The 26495-nt window shown below is 37.6% G+C and overlaps 1 protein-coding gene across 1 annotated transcript; it reads right to left on the reverse strand.

Annotated features, from left to right (window-relative positions):
* Positions 1-26253, reverse strand: LOC109714607 (transmembrane protein 87B). The gene is made up of 5 exons (XM_020239308.1): positions 25974-26253; positions 8931-9867; positions 8667-8762; positions 865-1001; positions 1-784 (listed from the first exon to the last, which is right to left on the reverse strand). Exons 1-5 carry the CDS (start codon positions 26162-26164, stop codon positions 613-615), a joined length of 1533 nt encoding a protein of 510 aa, XP_020094897.1. The 5' UTR covers positions 26165-26253; the 3' UTR covers positions 1-612.

Consider the following 26495-nt stretch of genomic DNA (forward strand, 5'->3'; position numbering starts at 1 on the left):
TATTCAATAGAAGCCCTTGGCCTCATGATGTTATCTAACCGAAAACGAACACGACATGATCGATCAAGTCTTTTTCTTTTGAGCCAGAATTACTAGGCTAGCCAATCAACATCACATACCAACTATACAGCAGATGACTTCAGGAAGCAGCACAGTTACATCCCTAATTAAACCTCGTTGAAAACAGAAGGTGAAAGAGCCACACAATGTCGAAACTACTGGCCTAACAGGACACTTCAATTAACCATATGATAGGAGGGTCCCCTTCTTAGTTTGCGATATTTCTCTTATCTTAGTACTGTCCCTTTTCATTTTGCTATTCCTCTTTCAGCATTAATTGGAACAGCATCTATGGGACTTCACCACATAAACCTTAAGATTGATCTCAACTTGAAAGAACAAATATGAAACTATGACTCTATGGGTCTCAAGTTCTCATTTTAACTCAACTTATCTATGATCCACATACCTTAGCAACTAGTGGGTCTACAAGGAGGAGAAAGAATAACATGGTAGTTCCTTTCGAGCACTCTTCAATTCTAACAGCTGGTATTTGGCTCACTGCTCAAGGAAAACCACCCCAGGTACAGTAAGTATATGGCTAATGGAATACTATTCCCGCTTGTCCTCTTCTTCCTCATCGTCAAGTCTAAAAGCTCTGGCAGGATCCAGATTGTTCCTATCTTTATCCAGCTTCGTCAATCCAATATCACCTTCAGAAGCACCATTTGTAAGAGATTGAGCCTCTTCATCACCCTCTACTGCTTCACCCGAATAGGCATATCTGTTCAAAGATTAAGAGAGAAAAAAGAGTAAAAACTAATGTCTTAGCATTCTCTAGCACCAGAGAAGGAATTTCCTTACCTTTGTGAGCATTGGGATGGAGTCCATAGATAGCAAATCACACACAGGAGTGCAAACGCAAGAATATCCCAAAAGGCTGTAATGATCCAAGCACTCTGCCACCTTTCACTGTATGGATCTGTCGCCTTAAAGTAAACCTGCAGCATTAAAATAATTTTAGGACAACAGAATTTTCCTGAAGAATATTTTAGTTTGAATATGAACATCTACAATTCAAAATCAAGTAACGGTTGAACAACCATCTACTTGATAGCAAACCTGATAGATAATAACAGTACAGTAAAATCTAAAAGAGCTCAGTTTACTGTAGGTAGGAAAGAATGTTCTAAAATTCAAATCATAGAAATGCAGCATAAAAAAGGAAAGAAGAATTAAATGAGGAAAATCTTCATTGGAAAGAGCAAAAAGAATCATCCTAGACAAAATTTAAATTAAACAAAAAAAAAAAAGTAAAAGTTCAATCAGAAGAAACTAAATGATCAGCAGCCTCATATAGTTTCAGACCAGCCAGCCAACAAGTAATGGTGCTCGTCCATCAGCCATATTGACATGATTTACAAAGTATATCTGAGCACTTTTTGGAACTAATCAGGACTTGAATCACTACTTGAATCAGTTTTTCGTTTATATTTGCAGACTTTATGAGATGCAGGATGAAAAATACCATAGCAAGTAGTCTAGCGATAGATACAATAGTTCTGGGGAAGAAAAGAGAAAGATAGAGAGAAGAAAAAAAGGGAAGGAAAAAGATAGAGGGAAGCCACATATGTTAGGATAAGGCCACAAAAGCAAATAAAAAGTTCAACCAGATCTAAATAAAATTTTCATTAATCAAATAAACTCTCTTGACAAAGACCTTAACCATATTTATTAAAAAAAAAAAAAAAAAAAAAAAAAAACCAAGTCTAATCCTGCTCAAATCCCTTGATTTTAGGTATCTAACTAATACAAATATATTAATTCTAATTTAAAACTTTCAAAATCATATCCTGATTTTTACGGGTTTATTCCAAAAATTCCTAAAAATATTAAAAAAAACTCCATAACAAATTAGCAAAAATAATAATTCCGAATATTAAAAATATAAATTTAAAATCCTAACAAATCTTTTTGACCGCATTATTATCACTCTCCTAATTTCATTATACAATCTCCTTTAATAAAACAAAGATAAGTTCAAACCATCTACAACTACAAAAGTGATGTCCTTCCTTTTGTAATATCATTTTAGGTCTTTTGGACTTTTATGGCTCACAAACTAGAAAAATTCTACTCTGAGGGACTCCTGATTTATGATCATCTAATGTGGCACTACCAACACAGTTAGGTTACCAAGTAATTATGCTGGTAGCAATTTTTAAGCTTCCTTTTTCATATTGCTTCATTATGGGAGATCCACGAAACCGTTCCAATCCTTGAAGTACCGACAACAAAAAATAACCAAAAAAAATAAAAAAAATCTAGAATAACATTGCAAGAAGATAAGAGAACCAATATGTTTTCATGAAATTTGCAGTTTGTTAAAAGTTTAGTGACTAATAATGTAATACCTGAAAATTTAAATTTGAAATTTGAATTTGGAATTTTGAAATTTTTATATACATATAACTTGTATATATTTAGGTGTTAGGTTGAGGAAGCTGAGAGGGATTGGTTTCGTTGTGAATCGGCGACCGATTCAGGTAAAACAAAATCACAGACCTGAAGGTCTGGCAGTGCCAAATGTACTGGCACGATCTGTTCGTAAATCCGATGAACCGATCGTCCGATATGACACATTGTTCGAGGGAGGGTCGATCTTGCATTTTGGGGCTTTTCGGCAATCCCAATATTTTATGTATGGAATCGCGAGAGATCGCAAGTGGAAGTGTGTTGACGCGTTTTACACGCGCCCTGCAGGACTTGGGGTGGAATTTGCAGTGTACGAGGGGTTTAGTGCAATTGTACGTCGACGTATAAAAGTTGCATTAGGGTTCCTCCTTTGCGAAACCCTAACCCTTGCCTCCCTTGTCCACCCCGAGCCCTGGCCACCTCCTCTCCCTCCCCTGACCTCGCCGCGCGCCTCCCCGGCCGCTAGCGAGCTCTTTCCGGGGAGCCCAGTCCGGCCACCACCTCCTCTCTCAACCTTTCTCTCTCTATTCCCTCTTCTCTTCGAGCTCGGGCAATCCTGAGAGGAGGACAGCTCTACGGACCTCATCTCCGGCACCCCGAGCTCCGGCCTTTTCCCCTCCGGCAACCCCGTTGCCGCCACGTGCCGCTGGAGCTCGTTACAGTCGTCCAGGGCAAGTACGGGCTGAGGCAGCTGCGCATCATCTCAGCGCCGCCGCCGCCGCCGCCGCTGCCCCTGAGCGTCGCCGCCGCCTTCCTCCGGCCGTGGGGGACACGCCGTGGCCGCCGCTCACATCCCCGACAGCCGCCCTCGCCGGAAGCACTGCCGAGACCGAGCCCTAGCCTCAGTTAGGCCGAGCTCATCCCGACACCGCCGCCGCTCCTCGCCGCCGGTCGAGGTGAGCCTCGCACTCCTTACCCCTTCCACACTCGAGCCTGAGGTGCACGCCCGCCGGTGGCCGACCGGAGCCACTAGCTCCCTGCCAAGTCGAATATAGATTGTTTTTGCCATGGCTCCTATTCCGGTGATCCCGAGGCCTCCCGATCTTTCGAAAGGTGAGCACAGTGACCCAAATCCATCGCTGATCACCGTGCTCACCTCAATTTTTGTCAGGGAAGCCGTGACTCGCTGGTTTTGCAATATCGCTGTTGGGACCTCCATAATTGTTTGGTATTCCTGGACCCAGTGTGTCCCCGGGTTGTTTTTCTGGCCTGGTACAGTGAGCACGGGCTTCGTTGCGTCGAGACCTATCCCCTGGTGCCCTCGGTTGATCTCGCAGATGCACAATGTGCCCTATTGGCCCGGTTTAGTGTGTATTTTTCACATTTGACCTTTATTTAGGGGTGTCATTGCAATTTTGGTAGTGGGACTGCCTCGGGCAGCGTGTAGCCACTTGATGTGACCTGTTGGACTGATTGTCCAAGCTGCTAAGACCCTCGCAGAAATTAGATTCGTTTTCCGATGCGCTTTTTCGATAAATCGTCAATGGAACGCCGTGACCGCAGTGGGGCCCACTGGTTGCTAGTGTTCTCGCCCCAGATGTGTCGTGGAGCCTTGCTGGCTGGTTACACTCGCTGTTTCGAGCTTTGGAAGACAACGAGTAAGCGATGGAGGGTTCCGACGCTAAAAATGGCATTTTCAAAAACCCGAAATGGAACTACGAGCTATATGGTGTGTAACACACTGGACCTTTGCAATTTGCGAGGTTCGAGTGTTTGGACGGCGTCCTGAGTTTTTCCAGACTTTTTGGTGGGTCGTAGACAGTGTTCCGACCTATGGCTCGTACCCCGAGGATTGAGGTTTAAAGCCTAGCACCAAAACCCGAAAAAATCGAATTTTTGGTTAGCTCTCGGGTAACCTTCAGAGGGCTGTGTACCGGTATGGGGTGATGGCTGTACCGGTACAGCCATCAACATTGGCTGCTTCTCAGCCAACCCGAGGCTCGGGTTTGGCATTTTCGTAGGTGGTGTACCGGTACGTGGGCCCGTATACCGGTACGCAGTGACAGTTTTTGAGCAATTTGAACTGCAGGGGGTTTTTCGCAATTATGGACTTCTATATAGCACCCCACGCCCCTAGGGCTTTCTCCTGAGCTTGCCACAGCAAGAATAGAGGTAAGGGAGCCCTCCTTGTTTTTCCTTGTGATTTCTTTGGATTTTGGTGGGATTTTAAGATTAAACTCTCTTTTGCCTGATTAGAGACTTTTCCACCATTGTTGAAGTTTGGAGCTTGATTTTGATGGATTGTTGAGGGAAGATCTTGGGACTTAGAGAGTTTAGAGCTTGGATTGAAGCTTCTAAGAGATAATCTACTTATTCTCTCCTTCTAGAATTGAATTTTATTGTTGGATTTGAGATGAAACCCTAGAATGGAGACTTAGGGTTTATTTTGGGCATTTTGAACCTAGGGCTTTTGGAGCATGATTAATTGGATTAGAATCTTCCTTTGGATTGGATTGGAAGGATTCTAGCTCTCTTTAGCAGCTTGAGAGAGATTTTCTACTCATTAGGTGAGTTTTAGCCCTTTTGCCTTGGTTGTTAATATTTGATCTTATAGTTGATCATAACGCTCGTGTATCTCTGCGCTCATTACTTTTAGGATATTTTGAGACTCGTGGATATCTCCGTTCGGCGAAACGAGGGACTACGCGACGGTTCGGTGGGTTTGACCTAGCCACACAATGAGAAAATCTCATTTGTGATGATTGGAGTATCATTAATTGAAAAAGCATGCATAATCATGTTAGATATATTTATTATGAATTTTAGAATGCTTAACATGCATATGTTATGTATAGTAAATTTTTGGACCCCTATGTGGCAGGGTGCATGCATGTGGGATATAGCATTCTAGTTGAGACTTGGAACCATGATTCCTATTATGAAAATGAACATTGCTTTTATGCATTTAACCTTTATGCCTAATTGTGACATTAGGGACATTGAAAGCCTAGAGAGGCTTGGGGACTTAGACTATTTGAGATTTTGGGCCAATGTCATAAAGAGGCATTGGGCCCCGGGCTATAGTGAACATTGGTATTAATGTCATATTTGGAACATAGAACATGAATTGAGCTTGATTAGTTGTGATGCTTAAGTGTCTTAAAGAGGCACTAAGCAAGTGAGGGTTGAGACATCACATTGTGACATAGAGCTAGACCATTGGATTACTAGTAGCTATTGCCATGTTTGAGACATGAGGATTGGATACTTGAGCCTTTGACTATGCTTGTTTGCCATTTGTGCTCATTCGCACATGCTTGTGAGGGTCGCTCCCTACAAACCGGCACTCCGGAGTTAGCCTATGCGACCTATGTTCGCTCGTGCGGTATTGAGAAGCCTACGGGGTCAAGTGGGACAGACACATTTCAAGAGCAGGAATGTTGGGCTACCACAGGCACTTAGGCGGCACAAGCTGGACTACCTTGGGTAAGTCCTTAATTGGAAATGAAAATCAACACGGTGTTGAGTGTGTTATAATCACTACTAGATAGAGAGTAGTAGTTGGATTACTTGGACTTGCTTCTAGCATAGTTTTGGACACTTGAGTATACATACATACATGTAATATGCTAGGAGATGTTGCTTATTGCATTCATATTTACATTGTTGCCATGATAGAGCATGATCTTCATAACTTCATAAAGTAAACCGTGACATTTACTTGTGGCCATGTAGGGACATATTGTTTATGACATAGTAAAGGTGTATCATACGAACACCATGTTTAATTGCAATATAGTAGCTTAGCATTTCAGTTATGCTTTCATAAATGCAATTTATTCACTATTATCGCTCTCTTCTTAAACTTACCCTTTCTTTGGGGCCTAGTGGTGCATTGAGCTGAGGTCAGTAATTGCCCACTGGGAACTATAAATTATAGTTGTCACGCCCTCTGTTTTATGCTTTCTTTCAGAGCCTTCCACGCCGGGAGAGGCTAGGGACCGTGGGAAGGGCGTTGCTTCGAGCTAGCTCTTCAGCGAGTAACGAGTTGCTAGGTGGTCTACCTCTCGATGTTTTTATTTTGGAGAGGATGAGAGCTGTACCAGTGTATTAGAGACCACCCTTTTGTGTACCTTTTTAGACAAATATTGTATAACTATATGTTTCACTTCTATTGTTTAGTATTTTCCGTTTACCTTGTTATAGATTATAGAACTATCTATGCTCTGATATCTGTAGATGTAGATTATCTTTGGTTTTATTTCCGCTGTTGTTTTAGACGCCTTATATGTGTTGACATATGGCGGGTCTGGGCACGCTACTGGGAGGGCCTCTGCCGGTCCCGGGGCGTGACATGGTGTATCCTTATGTTGTGGGCTTGTGGTGGCTGTCCAAACACCCATGTTGGTGCATCTCGGGACAGCGGTGATTAGTAGGGTACTATGGTATCTTCCGAAACACCCTGTGGCAATCGGAAGTGTTTCAGTGGATGTTTGGAACTCTTAGCAATTCCGGGGTTGTGAGTTTAGTGTTTTAGAGTCGTTTTGGTAGATCTTGACTTGATGAGTCTTTTCTAGGTCCAGTCGACGTCCAAGCACGCCTTGAACATTAGACGTTGCGACAACTTCAGGCGGGTTCTTCGATCCGGAGTCTGTTGTATGATATGTAGTTTTCTACCCCTCAAGGTAGTCGGCGTTTTCAAAATAATGGGTTTCCGTGTGGCAGAACATTTTCAAAAAGATTTTTTAGTTTTCTCGATTCTTAGTGTTTCAAAATAAAGTTTCTGAGTGAGAAACACTTGCAAATGATAGAATTGACTATTGTACTATGCATCGCATCATCTTTCGCCTAAGGAGTGCTTAGAGTATGCATCATGTCAAGGATTGTTAGCTGGTTGTTTATTATGCGCATCCGCATGGTGAATGTTACTCGTGTGTGTGAATAAATAAGTGTTGCAACAATCTATATAGTGGTACGCCGTACAAATACAGGGAAGACTATGTCCGTGTAGACAGGGAAAATCTGTATTTGTGGCGTGTCTGTTACATCCTGTGGTAAAAAAAAAAAAAAAAGAAAAAAAAAAAAGAGAGAAGGTGTTCTCCGTTGGCTTTACTTTCGAACTGATGATTCTTTTTAAATAAAAAGGGCTTTATACAAGAGACCTCGGGGCGTAACAAATAATACATTTAAACCATAGTAAGAAATGTAAAAGACTAGCTGATCAACATTTCTCAGCAAAACACAATGTTCTGACAACCAAACTGGTCATCGAACCAGAAAGGGAAGAAGTTAAAGGGTTAGAGGTCGAAAGGTTTAGCGGTTTGACTGGAGTCAAAGCGTAAAAATATATAAACTATATAAAAAAAAAGTCACATACATAAAATTGTATTTTCTAAAAAATTAACACATTTTATTGTTTCAATAATATTTCTGTATTTTATGATACATACGTTGCTCAACCTTGTTGGTAGAAGCACGGACAACCTATATAAAGGTTGCAAGTTTGACACCTCCAAACCATCAAATGTTTTTACGATAAAACCTAGTTGGTGGGTTTTATTTCAACCATCGAACCACCAAGTTGATGGGTTTGATTGAATCAGCCGGTTCGGCTGTTCCGACCAAGTCCACAGTTAACCGGCTGATTTATCCACTTCAGACCGGTTCCACCCGGTTATTTCTATAATGCAGTTTCCAAACCTGGACCAAACTGGCCGTCTAACTGATTTCACGTTCAACCTAGTTATTTCTATAATGCAGTTTCCAAACCTGGAACGAACAAGCCAATCGAACTGGTTCTGGTTAAGCCATCTGCTCTAGTCTTCTGAACCATGGCAAATCACCCTTCCTCAGTTCCATAAAAGGCAAAATCAATACAGGAGAAATGTAAGAAGCCTCGCCGATCTTATTTAGTTTAGAGAACAAAAGAAGGTAGCTGCTGGGGCAGTCCTGGCCAGCATCAAGCTATGGGTCATGCATGGCACAGGCCAGCACCTCCAAAACTGGGGCTTTGTAGCATCCCCTTGTACAAATAATGACGCTATATTGAGACACCAGGTGTCTCCTGAGACTTCTTGCAATTAAAGACACGATATCCTTGACTCTTGTAAGAAAAGTATAAGGCAACTTATTAAATGTATGGTAAAATCTTACGACACATAAAAATTCAAAACTGAGCGGTAAAAGCATATGTAAACAACCAGCTAAAGAAAACTATACTCTTAGCATTTAAATGGGAGAAATTTCCATACCTCATATCCTATCCAGGCAACTGACGCGATCACAGCAACAGCCAAGGCATTAGTGAACTTCCTATAAATATCTAACTTTACTGAACTCCTCCTTGCCTAAACAGTGGGAAAATCATAGCCTAGTTAGAAAGCAAGGGGCAAGGCCCAGAAAAGGAAAAGAAGAAGAAAAATAACAAGCTCTAAATATTATAGCCAACAAAGAGGATGACTGAAAGAATTTATATTTCTAGAAGCATAGGTCCACATATATGTCTAACTTGGTACCTGCAGTTTTTCCAGGGTCCGTGAAAGAGATGTAAAAATCCAGAGAATGAGAAAAGCATCCAGAAAGGCATTCGGAAGGACAAGAAAAAGTCTAGCTTTTCCTGATATGTCATTAATAGTTCCAACATTTTCAGCAATATCCAGTGACTCCGATGCTAAAAAATATGTTAATCCGAGAAGAAGCACTTTTGACGTTAGACCTCCCAGAGTTGGCCTGACAACACCATATCCCATGGAAATCGAAAGAATGAGTAGCCGTGATATTGTTTTTCTGACAGCCCCAACAGTCACTACCCAAGTTGTTATTCCAACAGGCCTTTTGCCATTACTATTAAAATTCAAATATTCAGAGTACCAAAGAGTCATTTCAAACAGGCCAAGAGCAATAACCAGAGATATCCAGTTCTGAATTGGCATTATATCCCTCCAAAACTTCACGTACTGGAAAAACCAAATAACAATAAGTAGCAAATAAGCCAGCGACATGAATAAGTAGAACATCATTAGAGGAGCCATACGTCCAGGTAAATAACCACCAGGATTTTTCCAGATTGTCTTGCCACTCATCATGAGTCCTCTCAGCTTTGGATCACATGAAATAAAAAAGAGGTTATACATTCCTGTTTTCTTGATGTAAACTTCTTGAGTGTCCAATTTTGTGAATAAATAATTTGCACTGAAGTGTGTACTAATTGCAACAGGCCAGTTAAGATCGTTAGATGAGGGTCGCCTAATTACTTCTCCTTGTCTGCAGCCTTCGAGCTTAGCTAGGTCAGGGGTGCAGCATATTGACCTTTGCCCGCCATAAGCAGACCCACCAATATTATCACGATCAGCTGCTTCAAATATTATTGCTTGCACCAGACCAGTACTGTGCTCCATGCTTGAATGGAGCTCAGCGGCTTCTTTGGGCCTCCGGAAAGTGACATTCTCAAACCTGATCATTGATTGGTTATGACATGAATATGAGAATGTGGATATAAGAAAATGTAAGTGCATCTCCTGTGATTTACTGTGATTTACACTATTGCCAGGTTTTCTGCAAATGGGATGGAATGGGTAGTAAGTTTTGTTGAGTTAATGAACTGTCACTTGTAAAGGGCAATGCACGTTACAAGTACGATGTTTCATTGAGAAGAAAATTGAAAGATATTAGACCGCTCATCCCAAGAAGCACACATCAGTTATAAAATCATACTAAGGACAAAATGTACAGAGATCTCATCAACTATTGGCTATTTTAAAATAGATCCTACACCCCCTTAACTTTCAAATGTTTTGCTTAGGGTTATTTTCACCAGTCAAATTTGGGGATTCCATAAATTGTAAGGGCCCGTTTGGCTTGCATTATGTGGCGTTACTAGTTATCTCAACATAACTACAAGGATTGAAGTGCCGCGCAACACGGGCAGGTATCGCCCATGCCGTACCGTGCCCTTACAGAAGCGGCTCGTGGTACGTAGTATATCCCAGAGGGTTATCGTATCGCGATACATGTGCGATACCTTGCGAGACACTATGGTATGTGAGATGTGCCACAGTATGTACCGCAATGTATCGCTAGTCAGGGGCGGAGCCATTGAGGGGCCCACAGTGGCCATGGCCCTCTCTAAATTTTTTAAAATTACATAAAAGTCCATTATAATAAAAATTAAAATATTATAAAATTTAATTTTAGGGGGCCAAATTAATTTTTTTAATAAAATTTGTGTTTCAATTTTTTTTTTCGAATTTCTTAGTCCTTTCCCTTCAACTCTTACAGTTTTGTTCCTTTTTTAGCATATTATCGTTATTGTTGCTAGTAATAACTGATCAGTGAATTTGACAAATTTTTTTTCTTACTATCCGAGGTCAAATTTCTTTTCTATCAAATCTAAACCTTGGCCCCCCCGAATCTTAATTTCTGGCTTCATCCCTGTCGCTAGTTTTTTTTTTTTCCGATTTTGTTATTCCCTTTTCTCCCTTGTCTTTAATTTAGTTATCTAATGATTCTAATCATCTCTATTCTAGAATCTAATCTAATCTAATCCAATCTAGAATTACCTAATCTAATCTATAAAATCTAGTCAAATCTAATCTAATCAAGAATCTAATATAACATATATTTAAATTTATCTAATTCTAATTTATAATTACGAAACCTAAGCAAATCTAATCTAGAATCTAGAATTATCTATTAGAGCATTAAATATAATAGAATATAACTAATTAGATTTGATCGACGTAATGCCAAATTACCTAAATTAACTAACCTAGTTTAAAAATTCTAATCTAAAATTACTTGATTTAATCTAATATAGAATCTAATTATCTAATATAGAATCTAATTATATTTAAGTTTCCTAATCAGATTTAGTCTAATCTAATCTTATGAACGAACTAATGTAATCTAGAATTACTTAAGCTATTCTATTACAATCTAGAATTTGTAAATTAGCATAAAAAAAATAATTTTGATTTAATATTATGAGATATATTAGAATATATAGTTGATTATAGTAGATTATATAACCAATTTAATTTGACAGTACTAGCAATATCTAAACCAAAATTGTCAAATAAATCTTGTATATGCCTTATGATCTACCGCGACGATCTATGTGAAACTAAACAGTTATCTCTTTTGTAAAAATGTAAATTAAATAATTATTATACTTGTGAATTTTATTATTGTATTTTCATTTCTATTCTCTATAAGGTATAGTTGTGTAATGACCTAGCCCACTAGCAATAATAACTCGTTGGGCCCAACCACCGGCCCAAAATGCTTAAGCCCAGTTATTATTACTAGTGTCTAAGTCTCTTATATACCCAATCACATCCCCATTCATATCTGATGTGGGATTATTGGGGTGTCACAGACTCCCCCGTTAAGACCCTGACGTCCTCGTCAATCTAATCACACACACAGCCCAAAATCACCAGGCGATGAGAGACTTGTCTTGCTAGCCTTGTCATCCAGACCCTGGCATAACCGGTCACCTTGTCATACAGACTCCGACATAGCCTATCACCTTGTCTTTCAGACCCTGGCTCAGCCGAGACTCACCACACATTTCCGGCTGGTGAACTGGCTTTGATACCAAATGTAACGACCCGACCCGCTAGCAATAATAACCCGTTGAGCCCAAACACCGGCCCAAAATGCTTAAGCCCAATTGTTATTACTAGTCTCTAAGTCTCTTATATATCCAATCACATCCCCATTCATATTCGATGTGGGATTATTGGGGTGTGACAATTTGTACTTTACATATAAAAAAGCTTAGTATTATATTAATTGGTGAGTGCAGTAAGCTATACATAGCCAATATTTATAATTATTTTACTAAATCTTTCAAAATAATATTATAAGAGTATATTGGGACCAAAAATTCTTAAATAAATTGTGCCAAAGCGTGCCACTAGAAAGCCATATGTTGGCACAAAGGCGTGGCAGTGCCGTACAGTGCAAGGCAACAATCTACACGTCCTCGTGCCACGACACTTTAATCCTCGCAAAACTAATAATCTGACATCTGTGATTCATATTACTACTAATGTTGCATTACTCCATTTTGTTCAATGCAGTAATTTAATGTCGAATTATTGCATATGTAGGATTATTTTGCTCGGTTCATCTTATATATTTTAATAATTATGATAGTAAAGTTTATACTACTCAATACTGTTACAATATTTATTTGAAACTTGAATGTAAACTTTGAATTTAAGTAAACTTTTAAATTTGGATTTTAAATTTAGATTTAAAAATTGGTTCAAATTTTAATTTTGAGTTTGAATTTTAAGTTCAAATTTTGTTTCAAATTTAAATTCAAATTGAATTCAAATTTAAAATTTGAATTCATATTTTAAATTCAAATTTTCAATTCAAAGTTTAAATTAAAATTTTGAGTCTGAATTAAAATTTAATATTCAAATTCTAATTTTGGATCAAAATTCAAACTTAGTTTTTGAATTCAAATTTTAAATGCAAATTTAATTGAGTATGACTTGTATACTTTTGAAAACACGGAAGCCTCCGTGTTTTCAAGCTATTTTCAATGATGGGACGTATGATTCGACAATGGCTCCGATAGACATGATCTGCTCTGCTGAAACTATCTCGAAACCAATTTTTATAATTTTTCATCATCATTTGCGAAATGATCAAAAAGTCTCAAAAATGACTACTTTAATAGCCGATGTAACACATTCAACGGTGTAGAACAATCCAAATTAGGTGAAATTTAATATAAAATTCTATTTACCATTAAGAGTGTGATATGTACTTTCAATTCAAAATTTAAGTTTCCTATCACTGTTTTTGTGAGAATTTTATTTTCAACCATTTATTTGAAAACTACTCCTTACTAGTCAAATAAAGTCAAAAAATTATGAAATTTGGTTTCTAGATAGTTCCAATAATGTATATTAGGTTTGCTGGAGCCGGTCACCGAATCGGATGTCCCAAAATCGAAAACAACTTGAAAACACGAAGGGCTCTGTTTTTTCAAAAGCAAACTAGCCTAGTTCAATTTAATTTTTGAAAAATTCAAATTCATTCAAAAATTCTAAATTTGAATTGAAATTATGAATTGATATTTCCTTTTAATTTAGATTTTTTAGTTGAAATTTCAATTCAAATTCAAATTCAAATTTTTACTAAGCAGTATTCACACTACATAAACACAATAAATCAGTCCAGTAAAGAGTACTTACAAGGCACTCTCCTGCACTGCACATGATACACATTTGAATACGATAGAGAGAGATAATTAGTCCTATGCACAAACTATGAGAATGGATACGGCTCCTGTAAGCTTGATAGATTATTACAAAGAAGAAGCATCTGAATATAACTCAAGACTTTCTAGAGGATATATTATTGGCAAGTTAAAAAAGATGATTAAAATTCAAAGCAAAGAGCAACTGATAAGCAAGAACCAAGAGGCTCGATATAAGAATTATACAGATCTATCGTAGCAGGAAATGCCACAAAAGATAATAGAGATTTTGCATTCATTGTATGTTAGATGAAATAAGATACAATAATGACAACTTACTGATGCATAATGATGAAAGGAGGAATCAAATATCTAACATCTATTCTAAAAGTGTGAACAGATATTTAATGGGACACTCGAGAACTTCTGCTAGTGAAAAATCTAAAGTGATACTGGAATATCAGATAGCTAGTCTGGTTATTTGCTTTATTCTGAGAAAGAAAAGAAAAATGAAGCGAATTCTGTAAATGAAGAACAAATGATGGCTTGGTTTTTGATTTGATCTCATAGGTTTGTGTAGTAACAAATTAGAGCTATAAACAAATATAATTTTCTAGGAATCCCAAAGAGATTGATATTGAATTGATACCAAATTGATCCAAGTTAAATAAGAACTAGTTAAGGAACCCGTGCTACGCAACGGGTTCATTTATCTTCTTTATAAATAATTAATAAATAATTAAATATATTTTTTATAAAGTAAATAACAATATATTTTAGTTGATTAAATAAGAAAGTTTTAGAGACATTTTCACATGCGATCAATTGTATCAGATATGCAAGTTTTGATTACAAACAATAATGCTGATCTTAACACCCCGTTCGGGTTCAGATTGTAAATTCATAAGTTTGTGTTTTAATTATAATAAAACTTTAAAATATATAATTATTTATGCCTAATTTTTAAATATTTTAGATTGTATGTATTAAATATTAATTTTAATTTTATAATTATTTAGATATATATAGATCCCATTTTTATAAAAGCACTACAATTAAGTTTTTTAAAATATATTTAATTACAACAATTACTAAAAATATACTAATAAATATATAAAGTTAAGCAACACATTCAAAAATCATTAATAATAAATTTAATTTTAATTTAAATTTAAATTTAAATTTATTTTTGTATGTGGCCAATAACACTCTAAATAAGAACGCGTTAGAAAAGGAAAAAAAAAATAAAAAAGAGAGATAGGAGTAGGTCCACAGAAAAAAAGCAAAAAAAAAAAAAAGCCGCGCGGGCTCGCAGTTGCGCCTGCGCGCGCCCGCACCGATTCGCGCCCTGCCCGCGCCTGCTCGCCCGCCCGCGCCTACCCCCACCACGCCCGCCCGCACTCGCCCGCTGGCGCCCGGCCCCTCGCGTCCGCCCACCACGTGGCGGGCCAGGGAACTCCGGGTTCCCAATTCATAAGTATATATATGTGTTTCCTATGATTCTATATGACTTTCTTCATATAATACATTTACGTGAAATATATATTGCATGCTTATGAGATAAGAAACATGTGGCTTGAACATTTCATAAAACTGGCTTTACTTTAGGAGCAAGGTTTAAAGTGTCGTGGCACAGGGGCGTGCCGTTGTTTGCTCGGCAGGGTACGACATTGGCACACTTCCGTGCCGACACATGGTACGCTTGCAAACCAGTGGATACACATAACCTCCTACTGGCACGTTTTGGCACGGACATATTTCAGTCTTTTTGGTTTCAATAAACTTTTATAATGTTATTTTTAAAATGTAATCAAATAATTATAAATATTTGCTATATATAGCTTACTATACTCATTAATTAATATACTTGTAAGCTTTTTTGTATGTAAAGTACAATTATACCTCATGCAGAATAGAAATTTTTACAGATTAGAATTTTTAAAATGCAAAGACATCTTTCTATCTTTCTTTCTTTTGAACATATTACAGTCTTTTTTTATAAAATACGAAAAAATAATTTTTAAAATTATTTTAAAAATTATTTTAAAAATATTTGAATATTTATTTTTTGAATATTTTTTTTTAAAAATTATTAGATCTATCAAATAAATTAAGCAATAAATTGTATGACAAATAAATTAAATAAACTTAAATATCAATTGATTTCATTTGGCTTTTAATTTTATCAGTATTTTCAATCTGCTAACCAAGAATCAAAGTACCGGCCCGTGCCGAACGGCACGGGGCTGGTACAGGGGGGTTCTCGGATAGGGAATCAAGTGTCGCCCGTGCCATACCGTGCTCCCAAGATGGGGGCACGGTACAGGAGGGGGTCTCGGACCCTCCTCTGTCTCACGGCACGCACATGCGTGCCGCTTGAGACAAAGCGGCACGCAGGTGCGTGCCAGCGCCATGTACCGTGTGTGTCGCCCATTTTTTTTTTCCTTTTTGGATTTTTTTTTGGCTTTCTTTTTTTCTTTTGTTCTCTAGGATATCGAGCCCCCCCCCCAGGCCACCTATATTGTCTTTCTTTTTCACTTTGTTGTCTTTTTTTCAACTTTTTTTTTTTGCTTTTTGGCGAATGCCTTTTTTTAACTTCTTATTTATCAATATAAAAGCAAATTTTTAATTGACATATCCGATCCATACCGCGGGGTATCGGCCCGAGCCCTCCGCTTCCACCACAGACATCCATTTTTCCTTTGCAAAATATTTTGTCAAAATATTTCGCACCGCAAAGCTTTCGGTGAATCAGGGGAAGAAACATCAATCTCCTAAACAAATTTTGATCAGATATTTTTAAAAAGAATAAAAGAACAAAAAATATAGATGTAATATCTGGAATATATGACTTTCTCACAACATCAGCAATACTTATATCAATATTGTCAAATAAATCTTGTATATGCAGATGACAATATATCATATGATCAAGCGCGACGATCTATATGAAATTAAGCAGTCATCTCTATGTAAAAATGTAAATTTAAATAATTATTATACTTATGAATTTTATTATTGTATTTTTATTTATATTCTACATAAGGTATAGTTGTACTTTACTTACTAAAAGCTTACATGCATGTTAATTGATGAGTATAGTAAGATATATATAGTAAATATTCATAATTATTTATTTAAATCTTTCAAAATAACATTATAAGAGTTTATTGGAACCAAAAAAACTGAAATAAGTCCATGCCAAAGCGTGCCAGTAGGAGGTCATGCGTATCTATCGGCACACAAGCGTGCCACGTATGTGTCGTACCGTGCCAGGGACATAACGGCACGTACCCGTACCACGGCACTTTAAACCTTGGTCTCAGACCCCTCCTCTGTGCCGCAGCACACTACGCCATGCCGTATGAAATAGTGCGGCACGACGCAGTGTGCCGCGGCACAGTGCCTGCGGCACTGTGCTGATTTTTTTTGCTTTTTTGCTTTTTTGCTTGTTTGCTTGTTTTTTGCTTTTTTTTTCTTTTTGTTTTGTTCTTTGGGGTACCCAAAGTATTCTGGGTACCCCACACCCCCCGAAAAATATTGCAAATCGAAAATCTACTTGTTAGGCAAGTCAAAAAAAATTACAATTTATATTTTTTTTTATCAATATAAAAGCAAATTTTTAATTTATACATCCAATCCATACAGCAAAGGGTGAAGCCAGGCATCCATTTTTTCTTCACAAATTATTTTATCAAAATTTGTTGCACCGCGAAACTTTTGCCGAATTAGGAGAATAAAATCGAACTCAACAAATAAATTTTGAGGCACATCAAATATAAAGTTTTATTTTTGCGTTAGAAGATTGAAAATACTGATAAAATTAAAAATTAAATTAAAAGATAAATTAAATCAATTGATACTTAAATTTGTTTAATTTATTTGTCATATAATTTATTGCTTAATTTTTTTGGTAGATCTACTAAGTTTTTGAAAAAATTAATTAAAAAATATTTTTTTCAAATACTTTTTAAAATAATTTTTTCAAATATTTGTTAAAATAATTTTTAAAATAATTTTTTGTATTTTATAAAAGAAAGACTGTAATATGGTCAAAAAAAATAAAGAAAGATATCTTTGAATTTTAAAAATTCTAACCTGTAAAAATTTCTATTCTGCATCAGATATAGTTATACTTTACATCAAGGATTTAAGTGCTCATCAACACGGGCCGTATCTACGATGCCAACAAGATATCGGCATGATACAGCCCTCGTGCCAATGACATAGCTCAAAACCCTCTATTCTTTAAATTAGTAAGTAATTTTCTCGATAAAGTTCAAAAGATCTGATAAAAATACATAATAAACATTTAAAGTATTTTGTTGGTAAAGAAAATGTATATATTTCATGCTATTATGTGTCGGCACACATGCATTTTTTATGATTGGCACACATCGGCTCGGCACGGCCCGGCACGCACCGTGTTGTACCATGCCTGCAAGTTTCCGGCACAACCCTGTGCCACGACACTTAAATCTTTGCTTTACATACAAAAAAGCTTACAAGTATGTTAATTGATGAGTATAATAAGCTATATATAGCAAATATTCATAACTATTTGATTAAATCTTTCAAAATAACATTATAAGAGCTTATTGGAACAAAAAAAACTGAAGTAAGTCTGTGCCAAAGCGTGCTAGTAGGAGGTCATTCGTATCCATCGGCATGCAAGTATATCATGTGTCGGCACAGAAGTGTGTCGGTGCCATACCGTGCTAGGCAAACAACGGCACACCCATGTGCCACGCTACTTCTAAGCGTCACGGATACTGACATGAGACACGAGACACGACACGATTCAGACACCACGACTCAGCAACTTTTAAAAAATTAGGACACGGACACGACATGAAACTTGCTAATAAAATATAATATTATTAATATAATAATATATTTTTATTATATAAAATATTAATTTTAGCAAAATATTATTATATTTTTCGTACGAATGAAAGTTAATAAAATTTTCATTGATAGTTATATATTTTAAGAAAAAAAATTCTCTATCATACATAATTTATTTATATTGCCAAAAAAAAATTGTACGCATTCATCAAAACGCTAAAATATTTATCATCTTTTATATTATATATGTATAGAAAAAGTAAAATAAAATTAAATATATATATATATATATATTTTTTAATTGTATGCACTATGAATCGGCATTAAATAAGCGTCCAAGGAGTGTCCATATTGGACACGCATTCGACACGGACACACGCACGTCCAACACGGACACGCGCGCGTCCAACACAGACACGTGAGGCTTACAGAAGTGTCCGTGATACATAGCGGTACTTTAAACCTTACTTCTAACGCAAAAATAAAATTTTATATTTGATGTGCTTCAAAATTTATTTATTGAGTTCGATTTTGTTCCCTACATTCGCCAAAAGTTTCGCGGTGCAACAAATTTTAATAAAATAATATAAAGAAAAAAATAGATGCCTGTGGTGGAAGCAGAGGACTCGGGCCAATAGGCCCGAGCCAACAGCCCGTGTATTGATAAGCAAAATAAATTAAATTACGCAGCTCAATGCTGCAGCACGAATGGGGGGTCCGAGACCTCCCTATATCGTGCCACCTTCTTGGTGGCACGATACGTGCCGTCCCATGCCGTACGGCATGGGGCAACACTGTGTATCACACGAGACAGCGTGATACGCGGATGGGTGCCGCCGCACTATGCCTTGCCGGTACTATTTTTTTTTTACCTTTTTGCTCTTTTTTTTTTTTTTGCTTTTTGCTTATTTTTCTTTTTATTTTGTTCTTTGGGTATGCGAAGCATCCTGGATACTCCACACCCCCCAAAGACATTGCAAATCGAAGATCTTCTTATTAGGTAAGTCAAAAAAATGCCGTGCCGGCACATTTTTTTTTTTTTGTTTTTTGCTTTTCTTTCTTTTTGTTTTGTTCTTTGGGATACCAAGAAGCATTCCACAACCCCCAAAGACATTGCAAATTGAAAATCTAGTTAGGTAAGTCAAAAAAATTATAATTAATTTTTTTTGGTTTATCAATATGTAGTATCCTTGGTTTTTGGGTTGCTTGTAGATCTCAGCATCTAAGGCTTTGCGACACATCTGGAGAGTGTCGGGACAAGTCGGAGTCGTTTCGGCGCGAAACGGAGGCAAAACGGATTCGACGCAAGGCGAGAGTGGAGTTCTGACACTGAAATCCGCAAAATGCAGGATTTCAGTGTTGAGTACCGGTATGGCATCGGGTTGGTACCGGTACCATATGTGCGAGCTTGCGGACTGAGAGACCGAGTACCGGTAACCAAATCGGGTACCGGTACTCCAGCTGTCATGTTGAGTTGGTAGGGGTATTACGGTCTTTTTGTGTTGGTGGTTATCCACACCACCAACTCTCCCTCGTATTTATCCACCTGAGGGAGAGTAGCTTAATTAAGTTACTCTCTCTCTCAAGTGTTAATTGTGTGCTTGGTGGAGGCCGCGGCTTGAGCTCGAATCAACGTCAACGTTGCGCCGGAGAGCCGTTCGAGCGTGTGGACATCGCAGTTGCGCCGTTGGAGGCCGGGCGAGCACGTGATTTCCTCTCCTTTCGACTTCTCGCCGTGGTTGGATTAGCGTTTCGAGGTGGGTTGAAGTTTATCGAAATCGTCGGAATATCTTCTAAGTTCTAGCATTTGTCGACATGTATCGTTTGTCTATTTTCTTGCTAGTACTCAAATTCATGGATTAGTGATTAAATCTGAATTTGAAGTTAAGCTAGTAGTTTAATTCTACATGTTGGACTTGGAATTAACTTAGGAGAAAACATATAAATCCTACACTGTCATTTTCTGAAAACTACCAGATTTAGCTTTAGGAGCTGTAGTTTATTTGTATTGCCGCAGTTTGTATGCGGTAGATACCCAGATTAGTGTAGGATGAGTTTACGCTCATGCTAGAATGCCGATTTTATTTTTACAGTAGTGTATAAACTGTTCCGGACTATCGGGTGCCGTCGCGGTTGACGGTGAACCCAGATTTCTGTATTTGCATCAGATTGTGCCGAAGATACTTGAGCTTTGGTTGTTAGACCAGTTAGACCCATTTGTTTCGATTACAGCCTGTGAGAGCCTGATTGAGCTCGGCAGAGACACGCTTGCATACTCGGTTGGGTAGCGCCCACGAGTGCTACTCCGGAGTCAGGCTTTGTGCTTTTGCGTTATTGTCACAGCAATCCTGTTTGGACGGTGCTTTAGGACCAGCCACCTCAATGGTGGTGTGTGGTATAGCTCGGACGCAGGCGGGATGGGCCTGTTGGCAGTCCCTTGGCAATATAGTCATTGTTGCAGGGGATGCATATCTACAGATAGCTAGAGTTGGTTAGTGATAACATAGGGGCATATAGCTGTAAGGTTTCCAGCTTTCCTTACTATCTCTTGCATACCATTCTGTACACTTAGTGGGTGAGCCGTTGAGGTCGGTAGCGGTACCCAATGAGGACTACTTTTTGCAGTAGTTCTAACACCCAGTTGTTGACCCATTTTTGTAGAGCCTCCTTCTGCGGCTGCTGCTGTCACTGATACTGATCGTGGAAAGGGAGTCGCGAGCTAGATCCCTTCCCTGGTTGTAGTTCTAGAGGAGTACCATTTACAGGTAGTTTTGGATTTTTGGTTCATGTACATACTTATGTTGGTACTCGCTGGAGCGAGTGATGTCTGTGTCTTGGAGACTTTGTATGTGTAGGGAACCTGATGTTTATTTATATTCAGTTCTGTTAGCAGCTCTATACTACTGATTGTAGTTTTGTATGATTACAGATACAGCTATCGCTTCGTATACAGGAAAAATTCTTTTGTATACGGCGGATCTGTTGGCGTGCTCGGAGAAATGCGGTAATCCGGGGCGTGACACAATATATGGGCAAATTTTTAATTTACATATCCGATCCATACCGTAGGGGGCGAAGCCCCCCGCACCCTCCTTGGATGTCAGTGGTGGGTTGCGGACTCAGGCCACTTTGCTTCCACCACAAACATCCATTCTTTTTATAAATTATTTTATCAAAATTTGTCGTACCGCAAAATTTTTGGCGAATTAAGGGAGCAAAATTGAACTCAATAAACAAATTTTGAGGCACATCAAATATAAAAAATTTATTTTTGCATTAGAAGTTTAAAAATACTGATAAAATTAAAAACTAAATTAAATCAATTGATACTTAAATTTATTTAATTTATTTGTCATATAATTTATTGCTTAATTTTTTTGATAGATCTAATAATTTTGAAAAATTAATTAAAAATATTTTTTTTCAAATAATTTTTATAATAATTTTTTTGTATTTTATAAAAGAAAAACTGTAATATGGTCAAAAGAAAGAAAGAAAGATGTCTTTGTATTTTTTAAATTCTAACCTGTAAAAATATTTATTCTGCATCAGGTGTAGTTGTACTTTACATACAAAAAAGCTTACAAGTTATACATAACAAATATTCATAATTATTTGATTAAATCTTTCAAAATAATATTATAAGAGCTTGTTGGAATCAAAAAACTAAAACAAGTACGTGCCAAAGCGTGCCAGTAGGAGGTCATATGTATTCATCGATACGTAAGCATACCATGTGTCGATACAAAAGCATGCAGGTGCCGTACCGTGCCAGGCAGACAACGGCACGCCTCCGTGCCACGGCAGTCTAAACCTTGTCCGAACCCCCCCCCCGGTACCGTGCCCCCATCTTGGAGGCACAGTACATGCCACCCCGTACTGTACAGCACGGGGCAACACTTTAAACCTTGTTTAGGAGGTATCTATGATACTAAAATCTTAGGTATGTTACAAGTGAGATAATATATATCTTTAGGAGTATACAGATGGAAATTTGACTAGGAAACAACTTATTTAAACTTCTAAAACAATCAAGATGCATTTTAAAGAACAGGAAATTTGAGGGGAGCACAATAAATAAATTGATTTATCTCAAGAGAAAATGAGCATACAGGAAGATCTTTATCAGAGGTTGATATTTACATGACAATAGCATCATCCACATGCCCAAGAGAAAGGAATGATCTGTCTGATTCGTCAATTAGATCAAATAGATTTAGGTGCATTTGGCATATACCAAGGATGCCTTGTGTTGCCTTCTTGATTTAAGTGAAAATGTGTAATGCTTAAGGTTCAGGTCATCCCAGGCTAACCAATTGTTGGTTCCTAATCACCATATCATCTATTCCAACTGAAATACAATATTTATTCTATTCTTAGATATTACTGTCACCTAGAAGGTAAAAGGGACATTAGCAAGAATAAGGGAAAGATACCATAGAATTAGCAACGCAGGCACCTCCTAAACTAGTGGCACAGATGGTGATTCCGTGATAATGTTCCATACATTCTGATAAGCATGTATCAACCATCATGCCACCTTATGGAACGTATGTCAAGTATGATAAGAGTACGCTGCCACTGGAAGTTCCTGTGATGACAATAGTGAAAAAGATCTATGCCATTTTATACTAGTAAGACTAAATATTATTGCCAGTAAAGGGGGGAAAAACCCAGCCATCTTACATGGAGAGGCCCAAAAACACCAGGTTAGTGGTGTCATCCGTAACTCAATATGCACCATGTTCAAAAAAAAGAATAAATTGTGACTTACCAGCACTTGTTGACAATTATATGTTAAAGTTTCATTATGCATCTTCAATTGAATCTAATTATGTATTTTGTATTTTATATACTTGGTTATATTTTAATTGATAAACTTACATTTCAGACCTCAGTTTTAGAGCTGCAGGATCTCTTGGAGTTTGACTTCATGCTCACCTTGTTAAATCTATAAGTTAAGCATGTCATCCATTCTGTCCAAGACTAGAAGCAACTTTTCTACAAGTACAGCTTTAGGATTCTGTAGTGCAAGATCTGTCTGGAAATCATATTGGCAAGAAAATTTCATGGGGTAATAAATTTTGTGTATTGCATTACATTTTATTCCAGAAAAGTGACCTTTTATGTGCTAGTTTCATTATTGGGAAATTCATCAACAAACAATACCATCTTTGAGGTCATAGCAGATTTACATCGTGCGGAAATTATTAACAAATTAAGAGAACGGATCAAGAGAAATGATCTCCTCAGGTGGACTGCACCATTAAATCTTACATTATATTTTATTATCATGACACTACATTTAGATCTTCAAAAACTCTGTTGAGAGAATCAAGAAAATTAAAATTTAAAGCTGATATTATGGGCCTGTGTAATATAGACATATCGGATACATTACATAGATATGTAAATAGTGTTTGAAAAAAGGCGCAAAAAGGCGCAAAGGCCTTCTAGAGCCTAGACGCGAGGCACACTGCGAGATGCGCACCTCAAGAAGATGAGGCGCACATCTAATACAATAAAACACTCTTAACAAGTCTAATTTAAATGGATGTTTTTTGTAAAAAAAAAAATTAAAATAGCCATTGAAAAAATAAATAACCATGAAACAAGCAAAGAAATCATCTGTATAAATGTTCTCAAACTAAAAAGAAAAAAATATGTTCCAACTTTCAAGTTAAAAGTGCCTGTTGCTACTTCTTACTTCTTATTGCTGCTGGTTATAGCCATTAGGGGGTGAAAGAGAGAACGACCAAGAGAAAAGGGGAAAAAAGCATTCAAATTAGAAAAAAAAAAATCAATTCCTTAACATTTTAAAATATATTGAAACATCCCCAAACCCAAAAACCCAAATCCTAGACACAATAAACGTAAATATCACAAAGTGCGTCTGAGGCGCGCTCTTCACTCCCTGAGGCGCTAAGACCTGCGCCTTGCGCCTGGGCGCTGAGGCGCACGCCTCAAACACTAGGTGCCTCGCAGTGTGCCTCGCGCCTATGCTCCAAAAGGCCTTTGCGCCATTTTGCATCGCACGCCTTTTCAAACATTGCTTCTAGTCAAACCAAGCAAAACTGCTATATTTTTCTCCCTTCCAGCAAACATGAAAAGACCATATATACTTGATATTCTCAGTTTAAGTATTAGGTCATATTGTCTAGTTTTACTAGTAAAGGGCATTAGGTTTCGTAATGATATGCTTGATACAACTATAAGTGACTATCTACATTTCTTTTTAGTACTTTATGTGGTTGTGCATTTTTATTATGCTTTATACACCAAATTTGTATTTTGTATATTTTTGTCCATACTTTTCAAGTTTCTTTTGTTATGACATAACTTATTTGGAAGTTTTTCTAACTTTCTCAAGTAGCTTATTGTAGATTTTATTTGATATTTATTCTTTAAATATTTGATATTTGTAATTAATTCTGGAATGTGTTCGAGCGGGTTCTTTCGATATGTCTGATATGTATTGTTATGAGGTTTTTTTGATATCGGAATAATATGAAGTTTTAGAAAATTTATAAGTTTTTCCTTATGATGTTTATAAAATTTGGTCTAAACTCCTTATTTTTAGAACAATTTTAGTTGTATGCAAAAATTATTGTTCAAGGATAGTAAAATTAAAATTATATAATACTTTCCTAACAAGTTTAATTAATTTATCTTTATATGGACATCTATAATTGTGATTAGTTATACTGTAATATTGATAACATTTTCCACTTTTCACGAACCAAACAAGAGGAATGGGAGTTGTCCATTCCGATTTCCATTCCAATCAACATTTTTGGATGATTCGTCATTCCATTTCCAATTCTAATGCAATCCAATTTCATTTCCCATTTTCAATTCCAATCATGAGCCAAACATGCCGTTAGTTTCAGATGATAGATACCATCTAAATTAGAGACAATGAGAGTTGAGAACTGTGACAACTGTCGCCATGGATAGATCAATCAAATTAAGAACCAATTGCCACAGTGTTTCCCTAACTGTGCAAGCCACGTCGGAAGTAAGGAAGCTAACTAGTCTCAAAACAAGTAAGTTGTTGGATTTAGCAGTTCCTGCCCACAGATCCAAACGAAACAGAAGGAAAAGGGAAATTAGCAAAATTGCGGGTGGCATTACTCGTAGCAAGCAGAAAAATTAGACAGCATCTAATGATCCGTGTCAAAAAAAAAAAAAAAAAAAAAAAAAAAAAAAAAAAAAAAAAAAAAAAAAAAAAGAAGCTTTTTCATGGAATCTAATAGGAAAATCTTTTAATCCCAGACATTATCAACACCACATTAAGATCTAACAGATAGAACCGAAGCCCCAGTTGAGCTCCGATATCCTAACACATTTCAACTTCCGGTCTGTAGTCGTGTAATAGATCTAACTGAAGCTAGAGATAAGTCGATACCAATTGTTCCTTCCTAAGGCCTCTACTTACTTTGATCTGAGTTCCGAAATGCAATCGAGTGGGGTTTGTGATTGGACTTACTTGATATAGGAGCTGTGGTCGGAGGCGACGATCCCCTCGCTGCCGCCGGAGAGGAGGAAGGCGTTGCCGACTTCCTTGAAGGGTTCGAGGTGGTAGGTGTGGATCGAGGCCTCAACGCCGCCTAGGCACAGGAGGAAGAAGAAGAAGAAGAAGAAGAGGAACGGGACAGAGAGAAGGGGAGCGAGATCCATGGTAGAGAGAGAAAAAGGATATGTCGATAACAATGAGGGACAGAATTGGAATCGGAACCCTCTCCTCTCACTTCCCGGATATTAGTTAGCGAGGACTGAGGCGGGCCCCCGCGGATGGGGGAGGGCGGTAGTTGGGAAGGAAGAGGAAAGGGACGGCAGATCGGGAAATGGGCTTACGCGCTCTGAATTGATTTGCCACCTGCAGACTGCCCCATATACTAGCCTCTGTTTTGTTTGAAATTCCAGCATTAACGGCAGTTTGGCCAGTTATTTTTTTTTTTCTTTTACCCGTACAGTGCTATTAGAAAGGTCATGTCAGATATATAGTACG

The sequence above is a fragment of the Ananas comosus genome, linkage group 1 (assembly GCF_001540865.1).
Source record: "Ananas comosus cultivar F153 linkage group 1, ASM154086v1, whole genome shotgun sequence".
NCBI lineage: Eukaryota > Viridiplantae > Streptophyta > Magnoliopsida > Poales > Bromeliaceae > Ananas > Ananas comosus.

Bases quoted from the DNA above. Each gene is read 5' to 3' on its own strand.
- LOC109714607 (XM_020239308.1), bottom strand. From the start codon at position 26,164: ATGGATCTCGCTCCCCTTCTCTCTGTCCCGTTCCTCTTCTTCTTCTTC. The intron at 9,868-25,973 runs GTAAGTCCAATC...ATCAATGATCAG, and splicing joins GACCACAGCTCCTATATCAA to GTTTGAGAATGTCACTTTCC. The intron at 8,763-8,930 runs GTACCAAGTTAG...CCCACTGTTTAG, and splicing joins GGACCCTGGAAAAACTGCAG to GCAAGGAGGAGTTCAGTAAA.